This window comes from Chelonia mydas, chromosome 3, assembly GCF_015237465.2.
Source record: "Chelonia mydas isolate rCheMyd1 chromosome 3, rCheMyd1.pri.v2, whole genome shotgun sequence".
In the NCBI taxonomy this organism is placed as follows: domain Eukaryota; kingdom Metazoa; phylum Chordata; order Testudines; family Cheloniidae; genus Chelonia; species Chelonia mydas.
In genome coordinates, this window is record NC_057851.1 from 150,346,203 (window position 1) to 150,367,862 (window position 21,660).

At 42.2% G+C, this 21,660-nt stretch overlaps 1 protein-coding gene across 1 annotated transcript in view; it reads right to left on the reverse strand.

Annotated features, from left to right (window-relative positions):
• Positions 1–21,660, reverse strand: part of ALK (ALK receptor tyrosine kinase) — a 514,101-nt gene that overhangs the window by 132,493 nt on the left and 359,948 nt on the right. Inside the window, exon 6 of the mRNA XM_027833891.3 lies at positions 4,258–4,389. Within this exon, the coding sequence (XP_027689692.3) occupies positions 4,258–4,389 (132 nt within the window). The remainder of the gene's footprint in view (positions 1–4,257; positions 4,390–21,660) is intronic.

Below are 21,660 nucleotides of genomic sequence, written 5' to 3' on the forward strand. Positions count from 1 at the left end.
AAAAGAAAAACAAGAAAAGACAAAATGAGTATCTTTAAAACCAAAAGAAATGGTAGAAAAACACAAGACCTTGAACTTCATAAAGAGAGACACCATCAGTTAATAATTTGGCTTGACCCTTTCCGACAGTTCTTTTGTGTATGTGGCAGCAATGCCCAGGGAAAACATAAAACAAAAACCCCAACAACCTACAACAATGATTCATTTTTTTCCATGCTTGAAAACATTGATGAAAATGTTTAAGTTGTCAGGACTAAATGACAACCTTAATGATGAAAAAGATTTGGTACTTTGTGTGTTGGTCTGATAAACCGACGTAATTGATGTGTAAAATGTTTGATCGTTTTTTGTTCTGCAAAAGAACCTTATGCCAACAATAGGCAATGTCCCATATGGTCAGGGCAGCTCTGCAATAGCAGAGAATTTAATAATAGAACTGAATGGGCTAGTATTCATGAGTTAAGCAGGGGTGGGCTTGCTCAGTACTTAGATTGGAGAACCCAGTTGTGATGGGGTATACAAAGCCTACATTTGGCCTGAAGGGGCTAAAAGGCAATAGGGGGCTGAGGTAGCCTCCTGAACATGCTTTAACTGGAGGAGTGGGTTAAAAGGCACCGAGAAGCCCAGGCACAGGGGGTGGACAGCAGGAGAGAGAAATCCTTCTTCAGGAAGCCAGACAGCAGGCCGAGTCTCAAAGGGAACCACAGAGTGGGTAAGGCCCACAGGCAGTACCTTCTCCAACCATCGCCCCCTTTGAGAACCAGCAAATCCTTGGTCCTTTTGACTCTTTAAGTGACTGACTGGACTTCAGGGGCCATGCCCCAAACTGAAGGGTCATATAAGTAGGCAGTAGCCCAGAGCAGCAATCAGACTCGCTGCTTGGAGGATCCTTCCAGTGTTGGTTCCCACCTGGCCCTGGACTGGGACCTGGTGGAGAGGGAAGGCATCATTCCCCATACCACAACCCTTTTGGGGTTCAAGGCCAAGCTACAGGTGAAAGGCCAAAGATTCCCAGCTTACGGTCAGGGACAGGCACATCTAGTGCTCTTTTAGAGAGGGCAAAGAGCTGGAAGTCAAGTGCGCTAACCACTAGGTTTTTCGGAAGGCCGGGCAGCCTATCACACCAATGGAAACCTAGGAACTGAAGAAAGTGACTCTAGAGGTGGCACTCTTCTCACACCCTAGAATGAAGGGTCAAAGTATTATTGAGGATGCTGTCTTTCAGAGGAGAATACCTGTGTTATGTTGTTGTGGTCAAACCCAAAATTGTCTATTATTCCCTCCCCAAGAGCTGGAAATGGGAACTCAGACATCTTGGCTAAAGTCTAAGGTAGTTAATTATATTCTGCTCATGTTTTACTCTCATGGTATTTTCAGCTGGTCATAGTGGGCCAAATTCTCTGCCTGCATAACCCCATTGACTATAGATGTTGACATTTCAATGGTGGGTGAAATGAGCCATATATGGTATATGCATTTCATGTCACTGGGAGAGGGGCATTGGCTGCTTGGCCAGCTGACCCACCATGGTATGGGATCTGGCAGCTAGAGGCACAACCCACCCCCTAGCCAGTTAGTGTGGGCATGCTGTGGCTGGCCAGAGTCGCTAGCCAGAGGTGCATCCTCCTTGCCAGAGAAACAATAAACATGCTCCCATAGGTCTGTCCTATTCCAGAAGGATGGTTCTTGGATCGTAATAACAGTCGGTACAGCTCTACTTCCCACACTACAATGCTCCTAACAGTACAGACAGGATTTCATGCACAGCAGATACAAGACATAAAACACTTACATAGATGATCCATTTATTGGGGTGGGTAAGTAATGTAACATCCTGCTAGAAATGAAGTGAAATATAGTCAATGGTAAAAAGAATTCTAATTGTCACCATTTATTGTTTTTAATTAAATATTAAAATACAATAAAAATCCCATTACATTTTTTTAAAGCTACACTTGAAGGTTTTTAGACAAAAGGGGGATTTTTTGAGATCTGTGAGAAATTTTTAGGTGCATTTTAATTTTAATGCAGTGTTTCAGAGAAGGAACTGGATGGCTCAGGAGACTGGTAATGTGAAACACAGCTTTATTTAGGTTGCCAGTTCAAATCTGCTTGAGGTCAGCAGTGATGCTACATACAATGTTATCATGAAGACCTGTTTGCTGTGAACCAGTGGGTATGAGAACAGTGCAGCTGGGAGTGAGCCTCCCAACCCGGGAAGACAGACTCAAGCTAGCATGCTAAAAATTGTCTGGATGTTGCAGTTTGGATGGCAGCTCAGGCTCTCAAGCCCACCTGACCCCCTGGGTCAGAGCTCGGGTGGCTAGCCCAGGTCTCCGCTGGATCTATAACATCTATACACTGCTATTTTTAGGGCCTAGCCTGAACTGAACTAGTGCGAGGCTGGTAGGCTCACTAACAAATTTCACCTCACATGGTAAAAACTCTAGTGGTCATGTCAAAAGTTAACCATTTAAAAGCTGTTTGGTAGCCTATAAGAGCTATGTTGGTGATCCTAGTTCAGATGCCAGTTATCCATTGCATAAAACTTATGACACCATTGATTTGACTGGCACACTTGCTAGCAGTAAAGAGGGTGGAATTCTCCATGGTCTCCCATGTTACTCCTAGGCTAGATATACAGTAGGATCACTTTGCCAGTGTAGGAATACAGTATACTATACCGGCAAAGCATGCCAAGTGTGGGCAGAGCTTATATGGGCAAAGTTTCACTTTTGCCAGCATAACTTAGTCTAGTTCCCCAGAAGAGAAGCGAGTTATACTGGCAAACGTGCAGTTTCATCACTATATCTGCAACTATACTAGAGACTTCGACCAGCACAGCTATATTGGTCAGGGACCACACCTCATCACACCCTGACTGACCTAGTTATGCCAGCAAAAGTCTGTAGTTCAACCTGGCCCTAGAGCTGGTCCCACCAAGTCAGGATTGAGGTACATAGAGGGCAGCACAAGAGAAGTTTCCCCAGTTTGCTGTCCTTGATGTACCTGTTTTGTGGAGAAACAGAAGAATTCAGTCTCCACGACTGTCAATCCAGCACCTTTCATTAGCACTGAATTCACTTTAAAAGGTTGAGAAGAGTCAGTGTGCTGTAGATACAATGCATGAGGTCACAGATTTATCTAGGACTTGTCTTACTACAGTAACAACTAAAAAAAAGACCATGTATGACAAAGCCCATTATATAGATGTCTCTGGAACAGTGCAACCATTGATGAAATATTCAGGAGTCTAGAAATTGTCATCATAGGCTATGACTATACTGTGAGCTAGGGGTGTGATTCCCCATCTGCACTGGCTCTCGTTGAGCTAGCACAAGTATAAATAGCAGCACAGACACAGCAGCCTAAGTAGGAGCAATGGAGGCCTGGCTAAGCTGTGCCGAGTACATAACCGCTGGTTTTCAAGTTGGTTTCTACTTGGCATGGCTCAGCTATGCCTCTGCTGCCTCTACCCGTGCTACCATGACTACACTGCTATTTCTATTGTGTTCGCTCGAGGAGCGCCAGTGCGAGTATGTGGACAGGAGCAGGGGAATCTCCCCCTTAGGTTGTAGCATAGACATAGCCTTAGACTACAGACTGCCCAGGAATGGCTATTTAAATAAGGAAAAGGAGGAAGAGCAAACAGATATTTTTGGGAGGAAGGATTAACTAGTGGTCAAAGCATAGGACTAGGAGTCAGGAAAGGTAGGTTCTTTCCCAGACTCACTCTGTGACCTCAGACAGGTCACTTCCTCAGTTATAAAGTGGGGTTAATATGCACTTTCACGCCTGTATAGCTATTCCCCACCCCCAGTTTTGTGATAGACTTTGAGATCCTTGGATGGCAGGTGCTATCAGAGAGCAGCTTTATGATTCTGTGGGCAACTGGTATAAAAACCAGAATTACCCTGTATTTCTAATCAGGATTTTGGGACTGCCAAAGTAGTGAGAGTGCCTGAGGAATCCATCTCAGGTTTTACCTGAGACCTTGTGCATGCCAGTGAAGAGACACTTGCCCAAATAAATTTGTTAGTCTCTAAGGTGCCACAAGTACTCCTTGTTGTTTTTACTTTGAATGCGGATAGTCAATTCTAGGTAGACATCTAGATGTGTCCTACAAGACTGTTGTTTCTCTGCCTATTAGCCTTCATGTGTTCATTCAAAGCTCCTGTGATTTGGGAAGCAACATCTAGCTCCCATTTTCCAGAATGGAGGTGAAAGGATGTAAACTGGGGGTCAGAATTTACTCACTGCACATATCTCCCTCGTCCTCTCCCTCTGCGCAGTCCCTGATGAAATCACATGCCTGTCCCAGTTTGATTACTGTTCCATTCCAGCAGTTGAAGGAACCCTGTAGGGCCATTTTGGAGCCAGAAGAAGATCCTAGAAAGAAGTAAAATTAGTCAATTAAGATTGCTGCACCCTCTTTTCCAGAGTACCCTCTTTTCCATATCCCTACTGCAGTGTCTGCTGGAATTCCAACCACATGGCCACAGAATCATGAAAGTTAGAGATTATCCACTCCACCCCTCTGCAAATACAAGAACGTTCCCAGCAGTGCATATCATCATGACAGAGGATTAGCAGTTCTGCCCTTTCTTACCTTCTCAGTCTTGGTCACCATAGTGTGTTCATTATGTTAGAGCAACTTCTCATTTCTCCTTATGCCCAACAGTCTGTGTTAAGTACTAGATAGGTACAGTTCTCAAGGCATTTTCAGTGTTTTTATGTGGGGGGGCAGAGCTGATACTTTAGAAAAAGGGTTGAATTCCTATTGTCTGTGTTGCTGTACTTCTGAAGAACGTGGTATGTCAAACAATACACGTCATGGATTTTTAATTGTGTGAAAATTTCCTGCTAGCCTGACAGCCCTGAAGATTGAGGTGCTTTCTCTGAAGCACAGGAACAGCAAAGGGTTGCAAACAGTGCAAGCTTCTTCTACACCATCCTGCCAGTATGCCTAACCTATGACATGGAGGCATCATACTTCTAGGAGTTAGAAGACAATTTAGCATCTGTTGTCCTGATCAATCCTTGCCTCTCTCTCCCCTCCCCCCGACAGCAGAGAGTGCCAACAAGGAGGCCAGCTGTGATGTGAACCACCATTTACTGGGATGTGAAAATCATCAGCTCATTTCATATAAGCCAAACAGTGTTTAGACAGTAATGGCTTTTAGTTAATGCTGAGCTAAGCTGCAAGATTTTATAGCCTAATGATAATTCCCCTTCAGACATCTAGACAATGTATGTTCTGATGTGGGCAACTTGGCCACCACAAGGTAGAACTGATAGTAATGGTGGAGCTGGAGTTGTGTATTAATGTACATTCCTTGTTTAAGACTTTAGTTACCATATACCCTACATCCTAGTCAGCAAGCGTGTCAAATTATTCAAAGAAACATATATCAATCTTCTAGCTTGCTTTGAGTACCCTTACTTTACTGTATCAGTTATAACACCTTGCAAGCAGAAGGGCTCAAAGAGAAGGCCAGACTGTGGGTCAAATTTTGCTCTCATTTATACTAGTGAGTACCTCCAAAATATTACTAGTAAATCCAGAACTACACAGGCAGTTATATTCTATTAACTTCCATGGAGATAATCCTGATTTACACAGGTGGGTGAGAGCAGAACTTGGCCTGCTGTCTATTGGATTCACTTCACTCATTGCTGCAGAGCAGGAACATAGCATGGATGGGCCTGGGGCAACGGACTGGGAGTCAGAAGACCAGGGTGCCATTCCTGTATCTGTTGCTAATTTGCTTTGTGACTTTAAGAAAGTCATTTCCCACCTCTGTGCTTCAGTTTCACCATCTGTAAAATGAGGGTATACTGACCTCCTTTGTAAAGTGCTTTGAGATCTAGAGATGAAATCAGAAAGGCTAAGGCACAAAATGAGTTACAGCTAGCAAGGGACATAATAGGCAAGAAGAGGAGGTTTGTTAAATACATTAGGACAAAGAGAAAGATGAAGGAACCTGTAGGTCCTCTACTCAGAGGGGAAGGAGAGCTAATAAGTGATGACAAATAAAAAAGGCTGATGTGGCCAATGCCTATTGTGCTTCCGTCCTCACTAAAAAGATGAATGGTGACCAGAAACTCAACACAATTAATATTAACAACAAGGGTGAATGAACATAAGCAAAAATAGGGAAGAATAGGCTAAAGAATATTTAGATAAGTTACATATATTCAAGTCAGTATGGCCTGGTGACATGCAGCCTTGGGTACTTACGAAACTAGCTGAAGCAATCTGTGAGAACTCATGGAGCATGGGAGAGGTTGCAGAGGACTGGGAAAGAGCAAACATATCACCTATCTTTAAAAAGGGGAACGAAGAGGGCTGGGGAATTATAGACCAGTCAGCCTAACTTTGATATGTGGAAAAATACTGGATTAAATTATTAAACACTGAATGTGTAAGAATGTAGAGGATAATAGGGTTATATGGAATAGCCAGCACAGATGTGTCAAGAACAAATCATGCCAAACCAATAATTTCCTTTCTGGCCTAGTGGATCGGGAAGCAGTAGATGTGATATCTTGATTTAAGTAAAGCTTTTGACACAGTCCCACATGACATTCTCATGAGCCACCTAGGGAAATATATTGTAGATGGAATGACTATAAAATGGTTGCACAACTGGTTGAAAAACTATATTCAAAGAGTAGTTATCAGTGCAATGGCTTGCTGTCAAACTGGTAGGGCATACCTAGTGGGGTCTTGAATAGGACAATCCTGGGTCTAATACGATTCTCTATTTTCATTAATGGCTTGGAGAGTGTGCTTATAAAATTTACAGATGACACCAAGCTGGGGGTTGGGGGTTTGCAAGCACTGTGGAGGACAGGATCAGAATTCAAAACAACTTTGACAAATTAGGGAATTGGCCAGAAATCAACAAGGTGAAAGTCAATAAAAAGGTGAAAGTCAATAAAAACAAATGCAAAATACTTCACTTAGGAAAGAAAAATCAAATGCAAAACTACAAAATAGGAACAAACAGGCCAGGTGGTAGTACTGCTGAAAAGGACCTGGGGGTTATAGTGGATCACAAACTGAATGCGTGTCAACAATGTGATGCAGTTTTAAAAATGGCTAATATCATTCTGGCATGTTTTAACAGAAGTGCCATATGTAAGACACAGGGAGGTAACTGTCCCATGCTACTCGGCAATGTTGAGGCCTCAGTTGGAATACTGTGTCCAATTCTGGGCACAGCGTTTGAGGAAAGAAGTGGATAAACTGGGAATAGCCCAGAGGAGAGCAAAAAACGTTAGGACAGATTTTCTAAATATCTTATGAGCAAAAATTCAGAAATGCTGGGCATGTTTAATTTTGAGAAAAGAAGATTGAGAGGTGACCTGGTAATAGCCTTCAAATATGTTAAGAATTATTATAAAGAGGACCGTGATCAATTGTTCTCCATTTCCACTGAAAGGAGAACAAGTAGTAATGGGCTTAATCTGCACCAAGGGAGATTTAGGTTAGATATTAGGGAAAACTTTCTAACCATAAGGATAGTTAAGCTCTGGAACAGGTTTCCAAGAGAGGCTGTGGAATCTCCATCCTTGGAGGCTTTTAAGAACAGGCTGGACAAATACCTGTCAGGGATAGTTGAGATCACTTGGTCCTGCTTCAATGCAGGGGGCTGGACTTGATGACATCTCCAGGTCCCTTCCAGCCCTTCATTACTATGAAATAAGCTATATAAGAACAAAGTAGTATTATCCTGTATTGTAATGAAGCAGCTGTATGTACTGCTATGCTGTAAAACAACAGCTTTCAGAGGACTGAATAACTTCTTCTGCAACTACAAGGGGAACGGATGTTGGCAGGACATTTATTTACCAAAGTGAAAATCTGGCCAGGACACCAAGATCAACACCTCAACTGTTGCAAGCGTGCAGTGAGTTCTTTAATGGACTAGAAGTGACCATTACCTATTGTGCCCCTATTAGTTCAAGCTCAAAGGGGAAAAACAACCTTCTGAGTTAGTTCTTGTAGCACTTGCATTTGGTTGTTGGTTTTTTGTTTTTGTTTTTTTGGTGCGGGGTTGGGAATTTCTACCCAAGAACTGTCTAACCTTAAGCTTCTTAGCATTTGAGAGCTGGCTACCTCATCTGGGTGATCTAGCTAAAAACACAGTATGCCTATCATGGCTGTTTAACAAGTCAATTTATTGCTCATTATTATACAGTATACCACACACACCACCTTGTCCTCCTGTGGCCCTTTTAAAAGAAGCTTCAGATACCATTTCTGTGCATCTTTTTTGGAATCTAAATCTGAAGCCCAGGTCTCCTACCTCCTAAAGAAATACAAGTCTGCAGTTTGTGCTCTCTCTGAGTGAAACGTGCAACCCACTTTCCAACTTCAAATACTAGGAGCTCAAAACATACTGGTGCTTCTTTCTGTAAAGGGATACACCTAGACACTTGTATCGTACATTTTTTACAAGGACCTCAAAGAGCTTTAAAAAAAAAATGGTTACCTACTATTATTTACATTTTACAGATGGGGACATTGAGGCATATAGAATTGAAGTAACTTCACCGAGTTAGTTCAATACAATGAATCAACAGCAGAGTCAAAAAGAGAACTCAGGTCTCCTCATCTATCTAACCAAGAGTAAGGTCTACTGCTGCTTTAATGTCTTTACCACCCTGGGGTCATCCATCAAGTCAGCTCTCTTATTAGCTATCTTCTGACTGCAACACCCAGTCTGAATATAAAGTCTGAAGCACTACAAACACAATCCTATGTAAAAGGAATGATCACAAGATGAAATGCCTGCAAGCTGTATGGAAACTATTTTACTATACCATAATAGAGGCTCAAACTAAATGTGCACCCAAAATTAAAAAAAAAAAAGCAGTAAGAGGAACCAAAAAATGCCACCATGGCTATAATAGCAAATTAAAAGAGGTGGTTAAAGGCAAAAGGCAACGTGGAAAAATTGGAAGTCAAATCCCACTGAGGAATAGAGAAAGGAGCATAAACTCTGGCAAGTCAAACATAAAAGTATAATTAGGCAGGCCAAAAAAGAATTTGAAGAACAATTAACAACAGACAAAAACTAACACATTTTTTTAAGTACATCAGAAGCAGCAAGCCTGTCTAATGATCAGCAGGGTCACTGGATGATTGAGGTGCTAAAGGAGCACTCAAGGAAGATAAGGCCATTGTGGAGAAGCTAAATGAATTCTTTGCATTGGTCTTCCCTGCAGAAGATGTCAGGGAGATTCCTGTACCTTAGTCATTCTTTTTGGATGACACCCTCTGAGGAACTGTCCTAGACTGAGGTGTCAGTAGATGTGGTTTTGGAACAAATTGATAAATTAAACAGTAATCACCAGGACCAGATGGTATTCACCCAAGAGTTCTGAAGGAACTCAAATATGAAATTGCAGAACTACCAACTGTGGTATGTAACCTATTGCTTAAATCAGCATCTGTAGCAGATGACTGGTGGATAGCTAATGTAACATCAATTTTTTTTTTTAAAAAGGCTCTAGGCAATTTTTTTTAAAAAAAAGGCAATTACAGGCCAGTAAGCCTAACTTCAGTACTAGGCAAGTTGGTTGAAACTATAGAAAATAACAGACTTATCCTACACATAAATGAACATGATATATTGGGGAAGAGTTAACATGGCTTTTATAAAGGGAAATCATGCCTCACCAATCTATTAGAATTTTTTGAGGGTGTAAATAAACATGTGGACAATGGTTACCCAGTGGATATAGCGTACTTAGACTTTCAGAAAGCCTTTGACAAGGTCCGTCATGAAACTCTCTTAAGCAAAGCAAAGCAAGAGGGAAGGTCCTCTCATGGATTAGTAACTGGTTAAAAGATAGGAAATGAAGTGTAGGAATAAATGGTCAGTTTTCAGAAAGGAGAGAAGTAAATAATGGTGTCCCCAAAGGGTCTGTCCTGGGAATAATGCAGTTCAACATATTCATAAATGATCTGGAAAAGGTGGCAAAGTTTACAGATTACCCAAAATCATTCAAGATAGTTATGTCCAAAGCTGACTGTGAAGAGTTACAAAGGGATCTCACAAAACTGAGTGATGAGACAAGAAAATGGCAGATGAAATTCAATGTTGATAAATGCAAAGTAATGCACACTGGAAAAAATAATCCCAACTATACAGGTAAAATGACGGGATCTAAATTAGCTATTACCACTCAAGAAAGATCTTAGAGTCATCGTGGATATTTCTCTGAAAATATCCACTCAAGCGTAGCCGCAGTCAAAATAGCGAACAGTATGTTAGCATCCATTAAGAAATGGAAAGATAAGACATAAAATATCATAATGCCACCATATAAATCCTCGAATACTGCATGCAGTTCTGGTTGTCCTATCTCAAAAGATATTTTAGAATTGGAAAAAAGTACAGAGAAGAGCAACAAAAGTGATTAGGGGTATGGAATAACTTCCATGCAAGGAAAGATTAAAAAGACTGACTTTTCAGCTTAGAAAAGACGTGACTAAGGGGTGATATGATAGAGGTTTATAAAATCATGAATGGTGTGGCAAAGTGAATAGGGAAGTGTTATTTACCCCTTCACATAACACAAGAGACAGGGGTCACCCAATGAAATTAATAGACAGCAGGTTTATTAACAAACAAAAGTAAGTACTTCTTCACACAACACAGTTAGCCTCTAGAACTTGTTGCCAGGGGATGTTGTGAAGACCAAAAGTGACAGTGGGTTCCAAAAAGAATTAGATAAATTCATGGAGGATAGGTCCATCAACGGCTATTAACCAACATGGTCAGGGACGCAACCCCATGCTCTGGGTGTCGCTAAACCTCTGACTACCAGAAACTCAGACTGGATGATAGAAGATGAATCATTCAATGATTGCCCTGTTCTGTTCATTCCCTCTGAAGCATCTGTCATTGGCCACTGTCAAAAGACAGAATACTGGTTTAGATGCACCACTGGTCTGACCCAGCATAGCCATTCTTGGGTTTAATGAGAAGGGGTAGAATAAGCTGTTATATGTTAAAGTGGAACAGATCTCTGCTTGTACTGCACTGTCAGTCTTAGGTATGGAGAAAGGGGCAGCATATGTAATTCAATGTACAAGCATGTGATGTGGAAGGCTATGAATTTGAGAAGCGTCTATAAAACAAGGACTGTTCAAATGTTTGTGACTCCCTTACACTCCCAAGGAAAAGGCCTTATACTGTGTTGAAGCATCAATTAATTTCCTACCAATGTTATCAGCAGTCGTGCTATGTAGCCAACAATTACAGCTCAGTCACCAACAGTTCTTACATCTGACAGATGTTGCTATCTTCTGTGACATGGACTGGTGGGTCTCAGTCTAGTTCCTGGTGGACAAGTGCCCATATGATTTACCGTCTCACTCTTGCAGTTGATCTGCACATCAGGGTTGGGGCAGTGGATACAGGAAGCTCACACTGCTGCTTTCTGTGCCTCTCCTATTCTGTGGATAAAGAGAGTTCAGTCTCCAGGGCTCTCAATCCAGCACGAAGACTATATTCCTGTATAATGTCTCTAAACAAAAGCTAACTGTTGTAATGATTATATTGTTTCTGATTTTTACATGACAAAGATTTGTAAACTTGTTAAAACTTCCTAAATAAATCACTAAAAAAAAACAAAAAAAAAAACCAGCAGTGAAGATGTGGTAGCACAGGCTTTAGCGTGGGCTGTACACGCCCACCCAGAATCCTATCAGACAGACATTGCTAGCCTGTGCCAGGGTCTATGCCCATGCATCTTCACTGGTATTTTTAGTTGTGCTAGGCGGATTAAAGCTAACATGGATATGCCTACCCAAGGTGCAATCTCACCTCTGATTGCAATATAGACACACTCTAAAAATGGCTCGACCTGGGCCATTTGCTTTTTGCTTCAGCTCTGCCTTCTTTACCCCTGCTCCTCCTGTCTCTGTACAACCTATCCTGCCTTAGAAAAGAGCTGTGTGCAAAGTAAGCCCTGATTCTGCCTGGGGAAAGTCCTATTCTAGTTAAACTACAGTATTTAACAATTACGTAAACTTGAGCTGTGCCCCCAAAAATGAAAAACCAGCTTGAAGCAGCCATGTATGAGTTTAGCAGGCTCGAACATCTCACCACGATTGTTACAGTGAGAGGTGACCTCCAAAGAGCCTACTCTCCAGAAGCACTATGATGGGCAGTTGCTTCCAGAGCATAGGAGGGCTGGCTGCTTTCCCAAGAGCTAACTCTCTCCTGCTACGTGGATTCCAGCCCCAGAGCATGGGATTTACTAGGCTCCTATCACAATGCAATGGCATTAACAATGAATGGGGTTAGGAATAGAGTGATGCACATAACTGGCTTTTTTGGTTCGCTGGCTGTTCAAAAAATTAAAATGATCAGGGAAAAAAGTTAGTTTCAGGTCAACCCCAAACGAAAGGTTTTCAGTGTTTTAATTGAATCCAAACGTTTTTTAAAAAGTAGTTTGGTGTTGAACAAAATGTTTTGTTTGACTCTGTAAATGGACATACCTATTTTGGAGAACCTCTCTGGCCAGTTATGGCTCTACTGAAACTTACCTCAGTTTCCCCTTCGATAAGGTAACAATGATGTCACTTTAACAGCCCAGTCAAGGAGAAGCCAAAGTCTAATTAACTTAATTGCATCTCCATTTAATAAACCACTCTGAAAAGAGCACTTGAACTGTGGGTTAAGCTCTTACCTTGGAGCCCAGACAAAACTTAAATGTCCCAAAACCACAGTCTCTGAGTCTGGACAGATCAATCCTCAGGAGCTGGGGCCAGGATTCTCCCTTACCAGTTGTGCAGCTTCTTCCCAGCCCACCCTGCTTGTCTTTACTGGCTTTCAGCTTCCTCTACCAGTGGCTCATTCAGCTGTAAGGTCCCAGGCTTCTCTGCTGCCTGGAGAGCTTTGCAGTCCCTCTCCCTCTCCTTGCAGCTTCCTGTGTTGGGTTTTTGTTTTTTTTGGTAATAGGGAATCAGCCCTCTTTAGCCAGCTAGTTAAGTCCCACACCACCCTCTCAGGTGTGGTGGGCAGGGCTAATGGATTGGGGCAGAGCTGGCCAGGTGGCCAGCCCTCAGGCCCATAAGGGGCAGGCCACCCCTTTACAGACCTAAAATGAAACATTTCATTTCATTTCAATTCATTTCATTTTTAAAAACTTTTTACTCTATTTTTTAAGGAAATTGCAGAAATTTCAAAATGAATCATCATTCCAAATAGAAAAAATAAAAAGTTGTTTTTCAAAAATGTTGAAACTAAATTATTCAAAGATTTTTTCCTGATTAAAACCATTTGGTGAATTTGACACATTCTAAATGTTTTGGTTGACCTGCATCTGGATTTTTGGTGGAAAAAGTTTTGCCCAGCTCTAATTAGATTACCAAATATTTGCAGCTAAACCCAGAGCCAGGCCTTTTGCAGGTTCTCCCTCTCTTTGAGTGGTTTTAAGATATCAGAAGCCGTCCAAGGAGGGGTGAACTGGAGTCTCTCATTTCTTGGCAGAGTCCCTTGTTGGAGGCCCCTTTATAAGTTATGCAGCATGATAAGCCTGACTTTGCATACTGTAACTCTTCTGGGGACCTAACCTCTTGGATTCTGCCTTGGATCAAGGCTGGATGTTTTTCAGAAGATACACTTTAGTTCAACCACAGCTCGTGGGCCTGAAGCAATAATCAATTCAAGGAAGTCCTATGGCCTGTGTTATGCAGGGGATCAAACTGGATGTTCACAATGGTCCCTTCTGGTCTTAAAATGTCTGAATCTATGAAAGTGGATAGATTTATAGAAGAATGCACCTGCTCTCCAGCATCTCTGCTTCCTACTTACAGCCAGAGACCCTCCCTCCCCTGTAATACCATGCATCATGGACCTGCCTTTCAAGAATGTCACATCCACAGCAGGCCATTGTTGCAAATTCCCTATTACAATTCCTACCCACTTTTATATAACAAACGTAAAATCAGAGACTGAACACAAAGCCCCTTGGCAGAATGAGCCATTGTTTGCCTGACTCATCCATGCTTGCTAAACAAAGCTACATCATGTTCCTTGATACTACAGGGAGTTGAGAGCCGCTGGTGATTCAATTAGATGTGCGCTTGATACTTTTATTTATATTGCCTGCCAAAACTAAAAATTAATGAAGCATGTAGAAAAACAACCCCTACTTCTTGTCAAGCTCATTTTATGGTGCAAATAAATTCAGAAGGGGAAAACAAACAAATGCCAAATCTTTTTAATAAAGGGTCCCAGCTCCTAAACAGGGTGCTCTGTGTTATTGACAGCTCATAGTTTTTGATTGCCTTACAGCAATTCTGGCTTGCAGCACGCAAGCTATGCACTGCACTTGTAGGTCTGTCAGGGTCAAGACATTCCTACAGACCAGAACTGTACATACAGAAACAAGACAAGTGGGTGGAATTGAACAACCCTGCGGGTCTATCAGCAAGGACTCCATTTCTACAATGCATCTTCCTTTTTGCAACATGCTATCCCCTGCAGAATCTACAGTTTGGAAGTTCCTACAGACACAGCTTAGAGCCTTTCCCATGTCTGAATCGAACCCCATCAGATTTCACAGGCTACACTGGCAAGTTTCTGCACCACAAGTTATACCACTTTTATTAAAATGCTGGAATTAAACCGCTGTTGTGTGTCCACACTGTGCTCCTTGTGACACTGGAGCGCATCCACATTAGCAGCTCTTGCAACGGCAAAGACAGCAGTGCATTGTGGTAGCTATCCCACTGTGCAACTGGCCACCGGGTGCTTTGGGAAGGGTTTGCAATGCCTCCTGGGGCAGGCACAGCATCACATGATGCAGGTTTCTCAATCCCAGTGTTCCATGGGCATCCTACTACATTGCCTGCTACTTTTCAACTGAAAGGGGGTGTGTGTGTGTGTGTGTGTGTGAGAGAGAGAGAGAGATAGGGAGTGTGTGAGAGTATGGAGCCGGGGAGAGAGAGTGTGTTTTGGGGGACAGAGAGTGTGTCCTCATGCTGTCTTGTAAGTTCAGACAGAGACAGGAAGCAACCAGTCCTGAGGCAGGGGGAGGGGAAAACCCTGACAACACACACACATACGTCTCTATGTTCAACAGCACGAGCATTCCACATTCATAGTTTGCTTTGTGTCCCGGAGCAGATCAGCACAGCACGCAAAGGCTGACAGAAATGGTACTTCGAAAGGGGAGGGGTGCATGTTTCCAGGGCAGCTGAGATCAAAACAATGAGCAGAGCAGTCACTTGAGGCATTATGGGACAACTCCAGAGGCCAAAGGCAGCGCAGAAAGCAATCAAGTGTCTACACTGGCAATAGAGTGCTGGAGCCTCTGCGCAAATAGCCTTATGACTCTCATCAAGGTGGATTTTTTTGCAGCACTGCAACTGAGGAGTTTCTGCGCACAAAGTGGCTTGGCAGTATGTACAAGTCTGCAGTTTGAGCACAAAAAGCTGCTTTACTGCGCAGAAACTTGCCAGCGTAGACAAGCCCCGAGTGCTGGACTAGGTCAATATGGAGATCTCTAGGGGAAAACCAAGGTGTTGCAGGAAGTGACTTTGGTGACTCAGTAGGTGGTTCTTCCTGTCAAGTAAGTATTAAATCAATGCCCCAGGATGGTGTTATGGAGCATTGTGTTGCTATCTAACTAACACATAAGATGAAACACCAGGCCCTCAGCACTTGCAGCAGCATTAATATTATCTGTTCACATGAGATTTGAATTAGCTCAGATTTGCATTATGTGCAGATACCTGGGCTTGCAGCATAGGTCAAAGAACAGAAATAGCATGATCACAGCAGGGTGAGTTATTAGACTCAGTTCACTGTCACTGGATGAATTATTCCCTTCTGCTATTTGCATATTCAGTGTCTACACGCACAAGGGATGATTGGACAAAGGAGGAGAAGATTTAGCTAGCTAGAAAAATATGTACCGAAAGCATCCCTCCCAAAATTATACCTTAAATGATCTTTTTGTTTGTTTTTTTAAATGGAGGCATTTTTATTTATGTTAAGGGGGGTTAACTAACTTTTAATTAAAATGTCTATTTGATATTAAAAAAGGCATTAATTTGGCTTTTCATTTTCCAGCCCCAGTCACTTCATCCCAGGAGAGCCTGCGAGACAAGGATTGCTGAGTCTTGTGCAGACCCCGACTAACATACAAAAGATGACTGGGGGAAGAAAAATGAATGATATCAAATAGGCATCAAAGTAAAATTTGTGGGAGACATCCTTTATATTTACAGCAATGTTTGTGTAGCTGTTGGTATCCATAAATTATACTAGTCATTAAGCTGTACCAGAGCTGGCTTGGTGCTTTATAAATTATTATTTAATCAGCAATATTTAAAAAATGGCACATTTCAAGGAAAGGAGAAAACAAACAATGGCTTTGGGGCCCTGCACAGACTTAGAACCTCACAGGTCCTGATTCCAATCACTCCCTAATTTGGTAAATATTGGAATCCACTGCCAGGCTCTGGACATGAATGACATGATTTGAACTCATCCCTGATCATACAAATTTGACCTAATCTCTGTGAAGCTGGGCAAGTGAAAATTTCCTTGCCATCTTGGTCATGGGAGTAAAAAGGGAGATGCTGAAATGTATCCAGACACTTATGAAGATGCCCTGAAGTTTATATATCTACCATGGTGCTGCTGCAGGATAAATCCAAGGGCAGCAGAGTCATATAACATGTGGATGTAACACCAACAGAAACTCTTGAACCATCAGTTCCCATTGCTGCCAATCTCTTTTTTGGACCAGCACATCCATATGCAGTAGGGAAAAGATTAAATGCAGAAGAGTCTGGATGAGTGCACAGAGTAATAACTATCAGCCAATGGGACCTGCAGATATTCAGTCCTTCTGAAAAGCAGGCCTTTACTTCTCTGCAAACATGAGTAACGTGTGCAAGAACCCAAAGTGAAGGAACACGCTGCTGAACTTTTATGGATGAGCAAGTGCTTGTGTAATGCTGACAAACCCCGGTCGTCGTCAGGCAGGATCGAACCTGGGGCCTCTGGAGCTTAGTGCATGAGCCTCTACTGCATGAGCTAAAAGCCAACTAAAAGGAGACTCATTAATTGCTCTCTCTTTAAGTGGTCTCAGTGCCACTAGATGGGACAGAATACCACACCCAGAAGGTGTGTGGGTTACATACTTCCCCTAGCTGAGGGAGCACATCCCAAGCTTCAGAGACTTCCCAGTTGAAATCCCAGATGAGCTCCCACTTGTAACTCCAACAGATTCTGGTTGTTGGCAGGCAGGATCGAACCAGGGACCTCTAGAGCTCACTGCATGAGCCTCTACCACATGAGCTAAAAGCCATCCACTTGTCTTTTGGCTCATGCACTAAACTCCAGAGGTCCCCGGTTCAATCCCGCCCAATGACGCCCAGGGTCTGTCAGCGTTACACTTGCTAAGATAGTCCTCAGTGGGAGCCCCATTCTATCCATTTAAGGCAGTGGGAACATAACCATTGGTTTCAATGGAAGCAGGAATGGGCCCAGCACTTGTTACTGCTTCCATTCTAAGAGGCAGGAGCACAGTTCTGTATCAACCCATTCCATTGTGCATTAATGTGTGCTGGGTAAAAGTTTTAAATTTTATTTGTACGTAAGTGGCTACTGGAACTACCTACATGTGAAGCTTTCCTTGATTAGCTTTCCCCACACTCTTCCCATATAAAAAGAGAGATTTGTATGATATTTAATTAACGTGTCTTCAAAAATATTTTAACAGGCTAGCTCTGCACTCTAATTTACTTCTCCTCAGCTAAGACATGCCACTTAAAAAGATTTCTGGATTTTGAAGCCCCTACTCTGGTAATTAAAACTGAAGCCCTCCTTGACGCTCCTTGTGTCTTAGGAGAATTCATCACTGGCTTTTCAATTTCATTTGCTTCTTTCTTTGGCAGTTCAGAGATCTCTGAATCAGAGGTGTTTAAAAACAGAGCATATAGGGATTTAATGTTGGCATTAGACACGGAGAGAGTGTGTACTGTCTAGTGCTTAGACTAAATATGGTGTCAGGACTCTTTTCTCTTATCCAGTTCTGCCACAGACTCACTGTGGGGATGTCTACAATGCAGCTGGATGGTATGATTCCCAGCATGGGTAGACATTCATGCATGAGTTCTGCTTGAGCTATCACCTAAAAATAGCAGTTTGGCCATGATAACCGTGGCTCGAGCTAGCCATCTGAGCACATACCTAGGGGTTGAGCAGAACTGTACTCTGGCAGCCAGTCACCCGTGCTGCTGCAGCCAACACAGCTAAGTTTAGTACACTAGCTCAAGCAGAGCTAGCCTGTGTACCTGTACCTGAACTGGGTACTCTCAACTACTGTGTAGAAATACCTTGGGTGACCTTGGACCTATCACTTTATCACTCTGGGCCTCCAATTCTCAGCCTCTAAAAATTAAAGATAATTAGTAAAGTCTGGCGGCTGGAGACAGCACATTTGCAATGGCAGGCTCCAAACGCCGGCAAGCCCTAACTGAAGAGATCAGGAGGAGCCCTACTTAAACTATGGTCAGGGCAGAATACAAGACACACCTTGGTACAAACACCCAATGACAAGAGAGAAGAATGACCTGGCAATGTCTCAAAGAAAAGAAAAGGAAAGTGAGGAAAGTAATAGAGAGTGTAGAGGAAAGAATGGATTAGGGAAATAATTATAACCCCCCCCACACACACACACTAAGCAATGTCATCAAATCAAATGGCAGAAAGTGGGATGGGAAAAGGGAAGGACGGGGGCAGGAGCTGTGACGAGAGGTATAGGAACAGGCCAGGGAAAACATAGGTACAAGAGTCTATCACCACTAGAGAACACAACTCTCCAGAACTTGGAATTGAACCCATCGTTGCTGAGTCTCAGCCTTCCTTTGCTGTGTAGTAACTATCTGTGAAGACCACTGTTAGAGAGTGCGTTTCCCTCATCCTCTAGTGGAAGGGCCACACAGAAGATAACTTCCTACTGCTACCAGTTGTTCCATTAGCTAAAGAAATAGAGGACTGTGCTGTGGATATGAAACTCCTAACCCCGCTGATGATCTATGATTCAATTTTTGTTCATGCAATTTTTAAGTTTTTAAAAAGACTAGGAAATTATGCCCCAACCCCTCCCACACCATACAAACAAAACGCCCCACCCAAAACCAGGTTAAAAGACCATTAAATTTGCAAAGTCAAGCACTCAGAAGTTAGGAAATGCCAGAATTAAGGATGCCTGTGCAATCTTAATTTGGCCCCTTTGAGCATATGTATTGTGACAGAGTTTTAAATTACACATTTTTTCCCCCACAGGACCCCTGCCTCATTCAGTGAACAGGCTGGACCTACTCTTGGGGTAGAACAAGGCTGTGCAGTAAAGGAGACTGTTGTCTGTAGGACTCCTGCCTTTTTTGTTGCAGAGTTGGAAGGTGTATAGTTAATGAGGCAGGGAACTGCAGGAAGAGAAAGGGCAATTTCATGGTGAAGGCAATTGATTGATACCCTGAAGAACTGGATTCTATCCCCTTCCTCTGCCAAAGAGTTCCTGTGTGCTACTGGGCAAGTCACTTAAGCCAAACTCTCCCCAGGTGATTACTAATTCTGTGTTCTTCATTTTCTGGGTGCCCAACTGGAGACCCCAGGGCTGATTTGCAGAAGTGCTGAGCGCTCACAGTTGCAACTGAGATCAATGAGGGCTGGGCTTTGATCATATAAAGTGCTATACAAATGCTTTCAAAAAATCAGGCTTTCGGTTTCTAAAACTGGGCATACAAAATCTGATGATTTGGCATGAATTTGTGCGTCTCAGTTCAGAGTAAAATGGGGAAAGCAATACCATATCAACTCAGAGGGGTATTGTGAAAAATCAATTCTTTAATGTTTGTAAAGAATGAAGTAAGAAACTACAATGAGAGCACCATTAAAGTTCTTTAGATGAAGTTTTTCTGGATGTAATAACACGTAGCTTTCTTAAAATTATAATTAAATAAGGAACTATAACATGCAAGTACCTATACTTTACACTTTTCCCTTTTTCAATTAGGAAATTTGGCTGACAGGCTAAATTTATCTTCATTGTTCTTGAGAAAACAAATAATTGAGTCTAAAACCACTTCAGAGCATACTTTCCTTTTAATCTTGCACAAAAACTAAGTGGTTTTATTATTTTTCTTAGGGCTCCCCATAAAATACTTCATTTTCTTCTGTCATTTGCGTACTAATCATTGAACTCAAACACCACATTGGAGAATTAATAGTAATCAGCAGCAAACAACAGCAACTGCAACAGAGAGTTCTGCAAAGAAAGCAATGTCCCCCTCTAGCATGTATAACCATTTACTCACTGGCACCTACACAGTTTACAGCTGTGGAGAAATGAATGCTCACACCCACACTCCTGATGAAATATGGTGTGTGTAGATCTTTTAGAGGAAAGTGAAAGAACCCCATAAAAAACAGTTTGGAATTATGGAATTCTAATTATGGAACAGGAAAAGAACGGAAATTATGGAAAAGAACAAACTGGAGTCTTGAATATGACCCACCTGGAATTGTGAACTTTGGTGTTCAGGTTCAAATGCCCAGATCACCTTCCTACAGGTTGTTTCTCATTTCAGAGGGAAACAGCTGTCTGATTCCCTCTTCTCTGTAGGACCACTGGAACCCAATTAGCTAACACTAAACACCTTGAATGCCGCCAGGCAACTCAGTGCTAACCAAAACAAATCACAGAGCTCCATATTATATAACAAAAGAATATCCTAAAAAAAGTTGGTAAAGCATACTTTTCCCCCTTTACTTTTCCAGAATAGAAACTCCAAAAGATTGGTCCAACTTTCATTAACACCCCTGCCATCCTATCAGACCTCTCCAGTTCTCCAATCTATTTTACACAGCTGTTAATTTAGCCTGGGGGTAGTTCTAATTGAAGTGGTTAATAATCACTGGAAGATAAATGCTGCTTGCAGCATGGGGCTGATGCTTACAGAAGCATGAAGTGGCCAACTAAGATCTCCAGGTTTATTTATAGAAAGCAGTCACAGGCTTGAACACTGGTTTTGTCTCAATGTCAACCAAAGATATGGAATTGCACACAAAATAAAATAGAGCCATGAAGAAAGAAAGCATGAAGCGAATGCTTCAGAAAAGAATAATACAGGCTAACCTACAACTGGAACTAGTAAGGATCTGAATGAACAGTCTGACTGCAATTGCCTTTGACTCCAAGAGACCTTGTTCAAGTCCTGCTCAGATCATTAATGAAAGTGAGTTTTGTCGATCTTATCCTAGTTGACTGGGGCATCATAATGCAAACAGCAACAACACTAAAAGCTATGTAAGTGCTAAGTAGAAGTATCATCCATGGGTCTCAAAGCATTGTAGAAAGATATTCTAATTTTGCAGATGGGGAAATGGAGACATGAACTGGTTAAATGACTTACTTCAGACAACACACCAAGACAGTGGTTTAACAGTTGCCAGGTCCCTTGACTCCTATTCCAATGATCCATCCACTGGATCGCAGCTGTCCCGGAAATAAAATAAATCCATAGATAGCAAAGGTCAGCTAAGATTGCTTGTCTCTCACAGTCCTACCCCTGTATTATTCCTTCTATTAATGTCTTTCCCACCTTTTTCT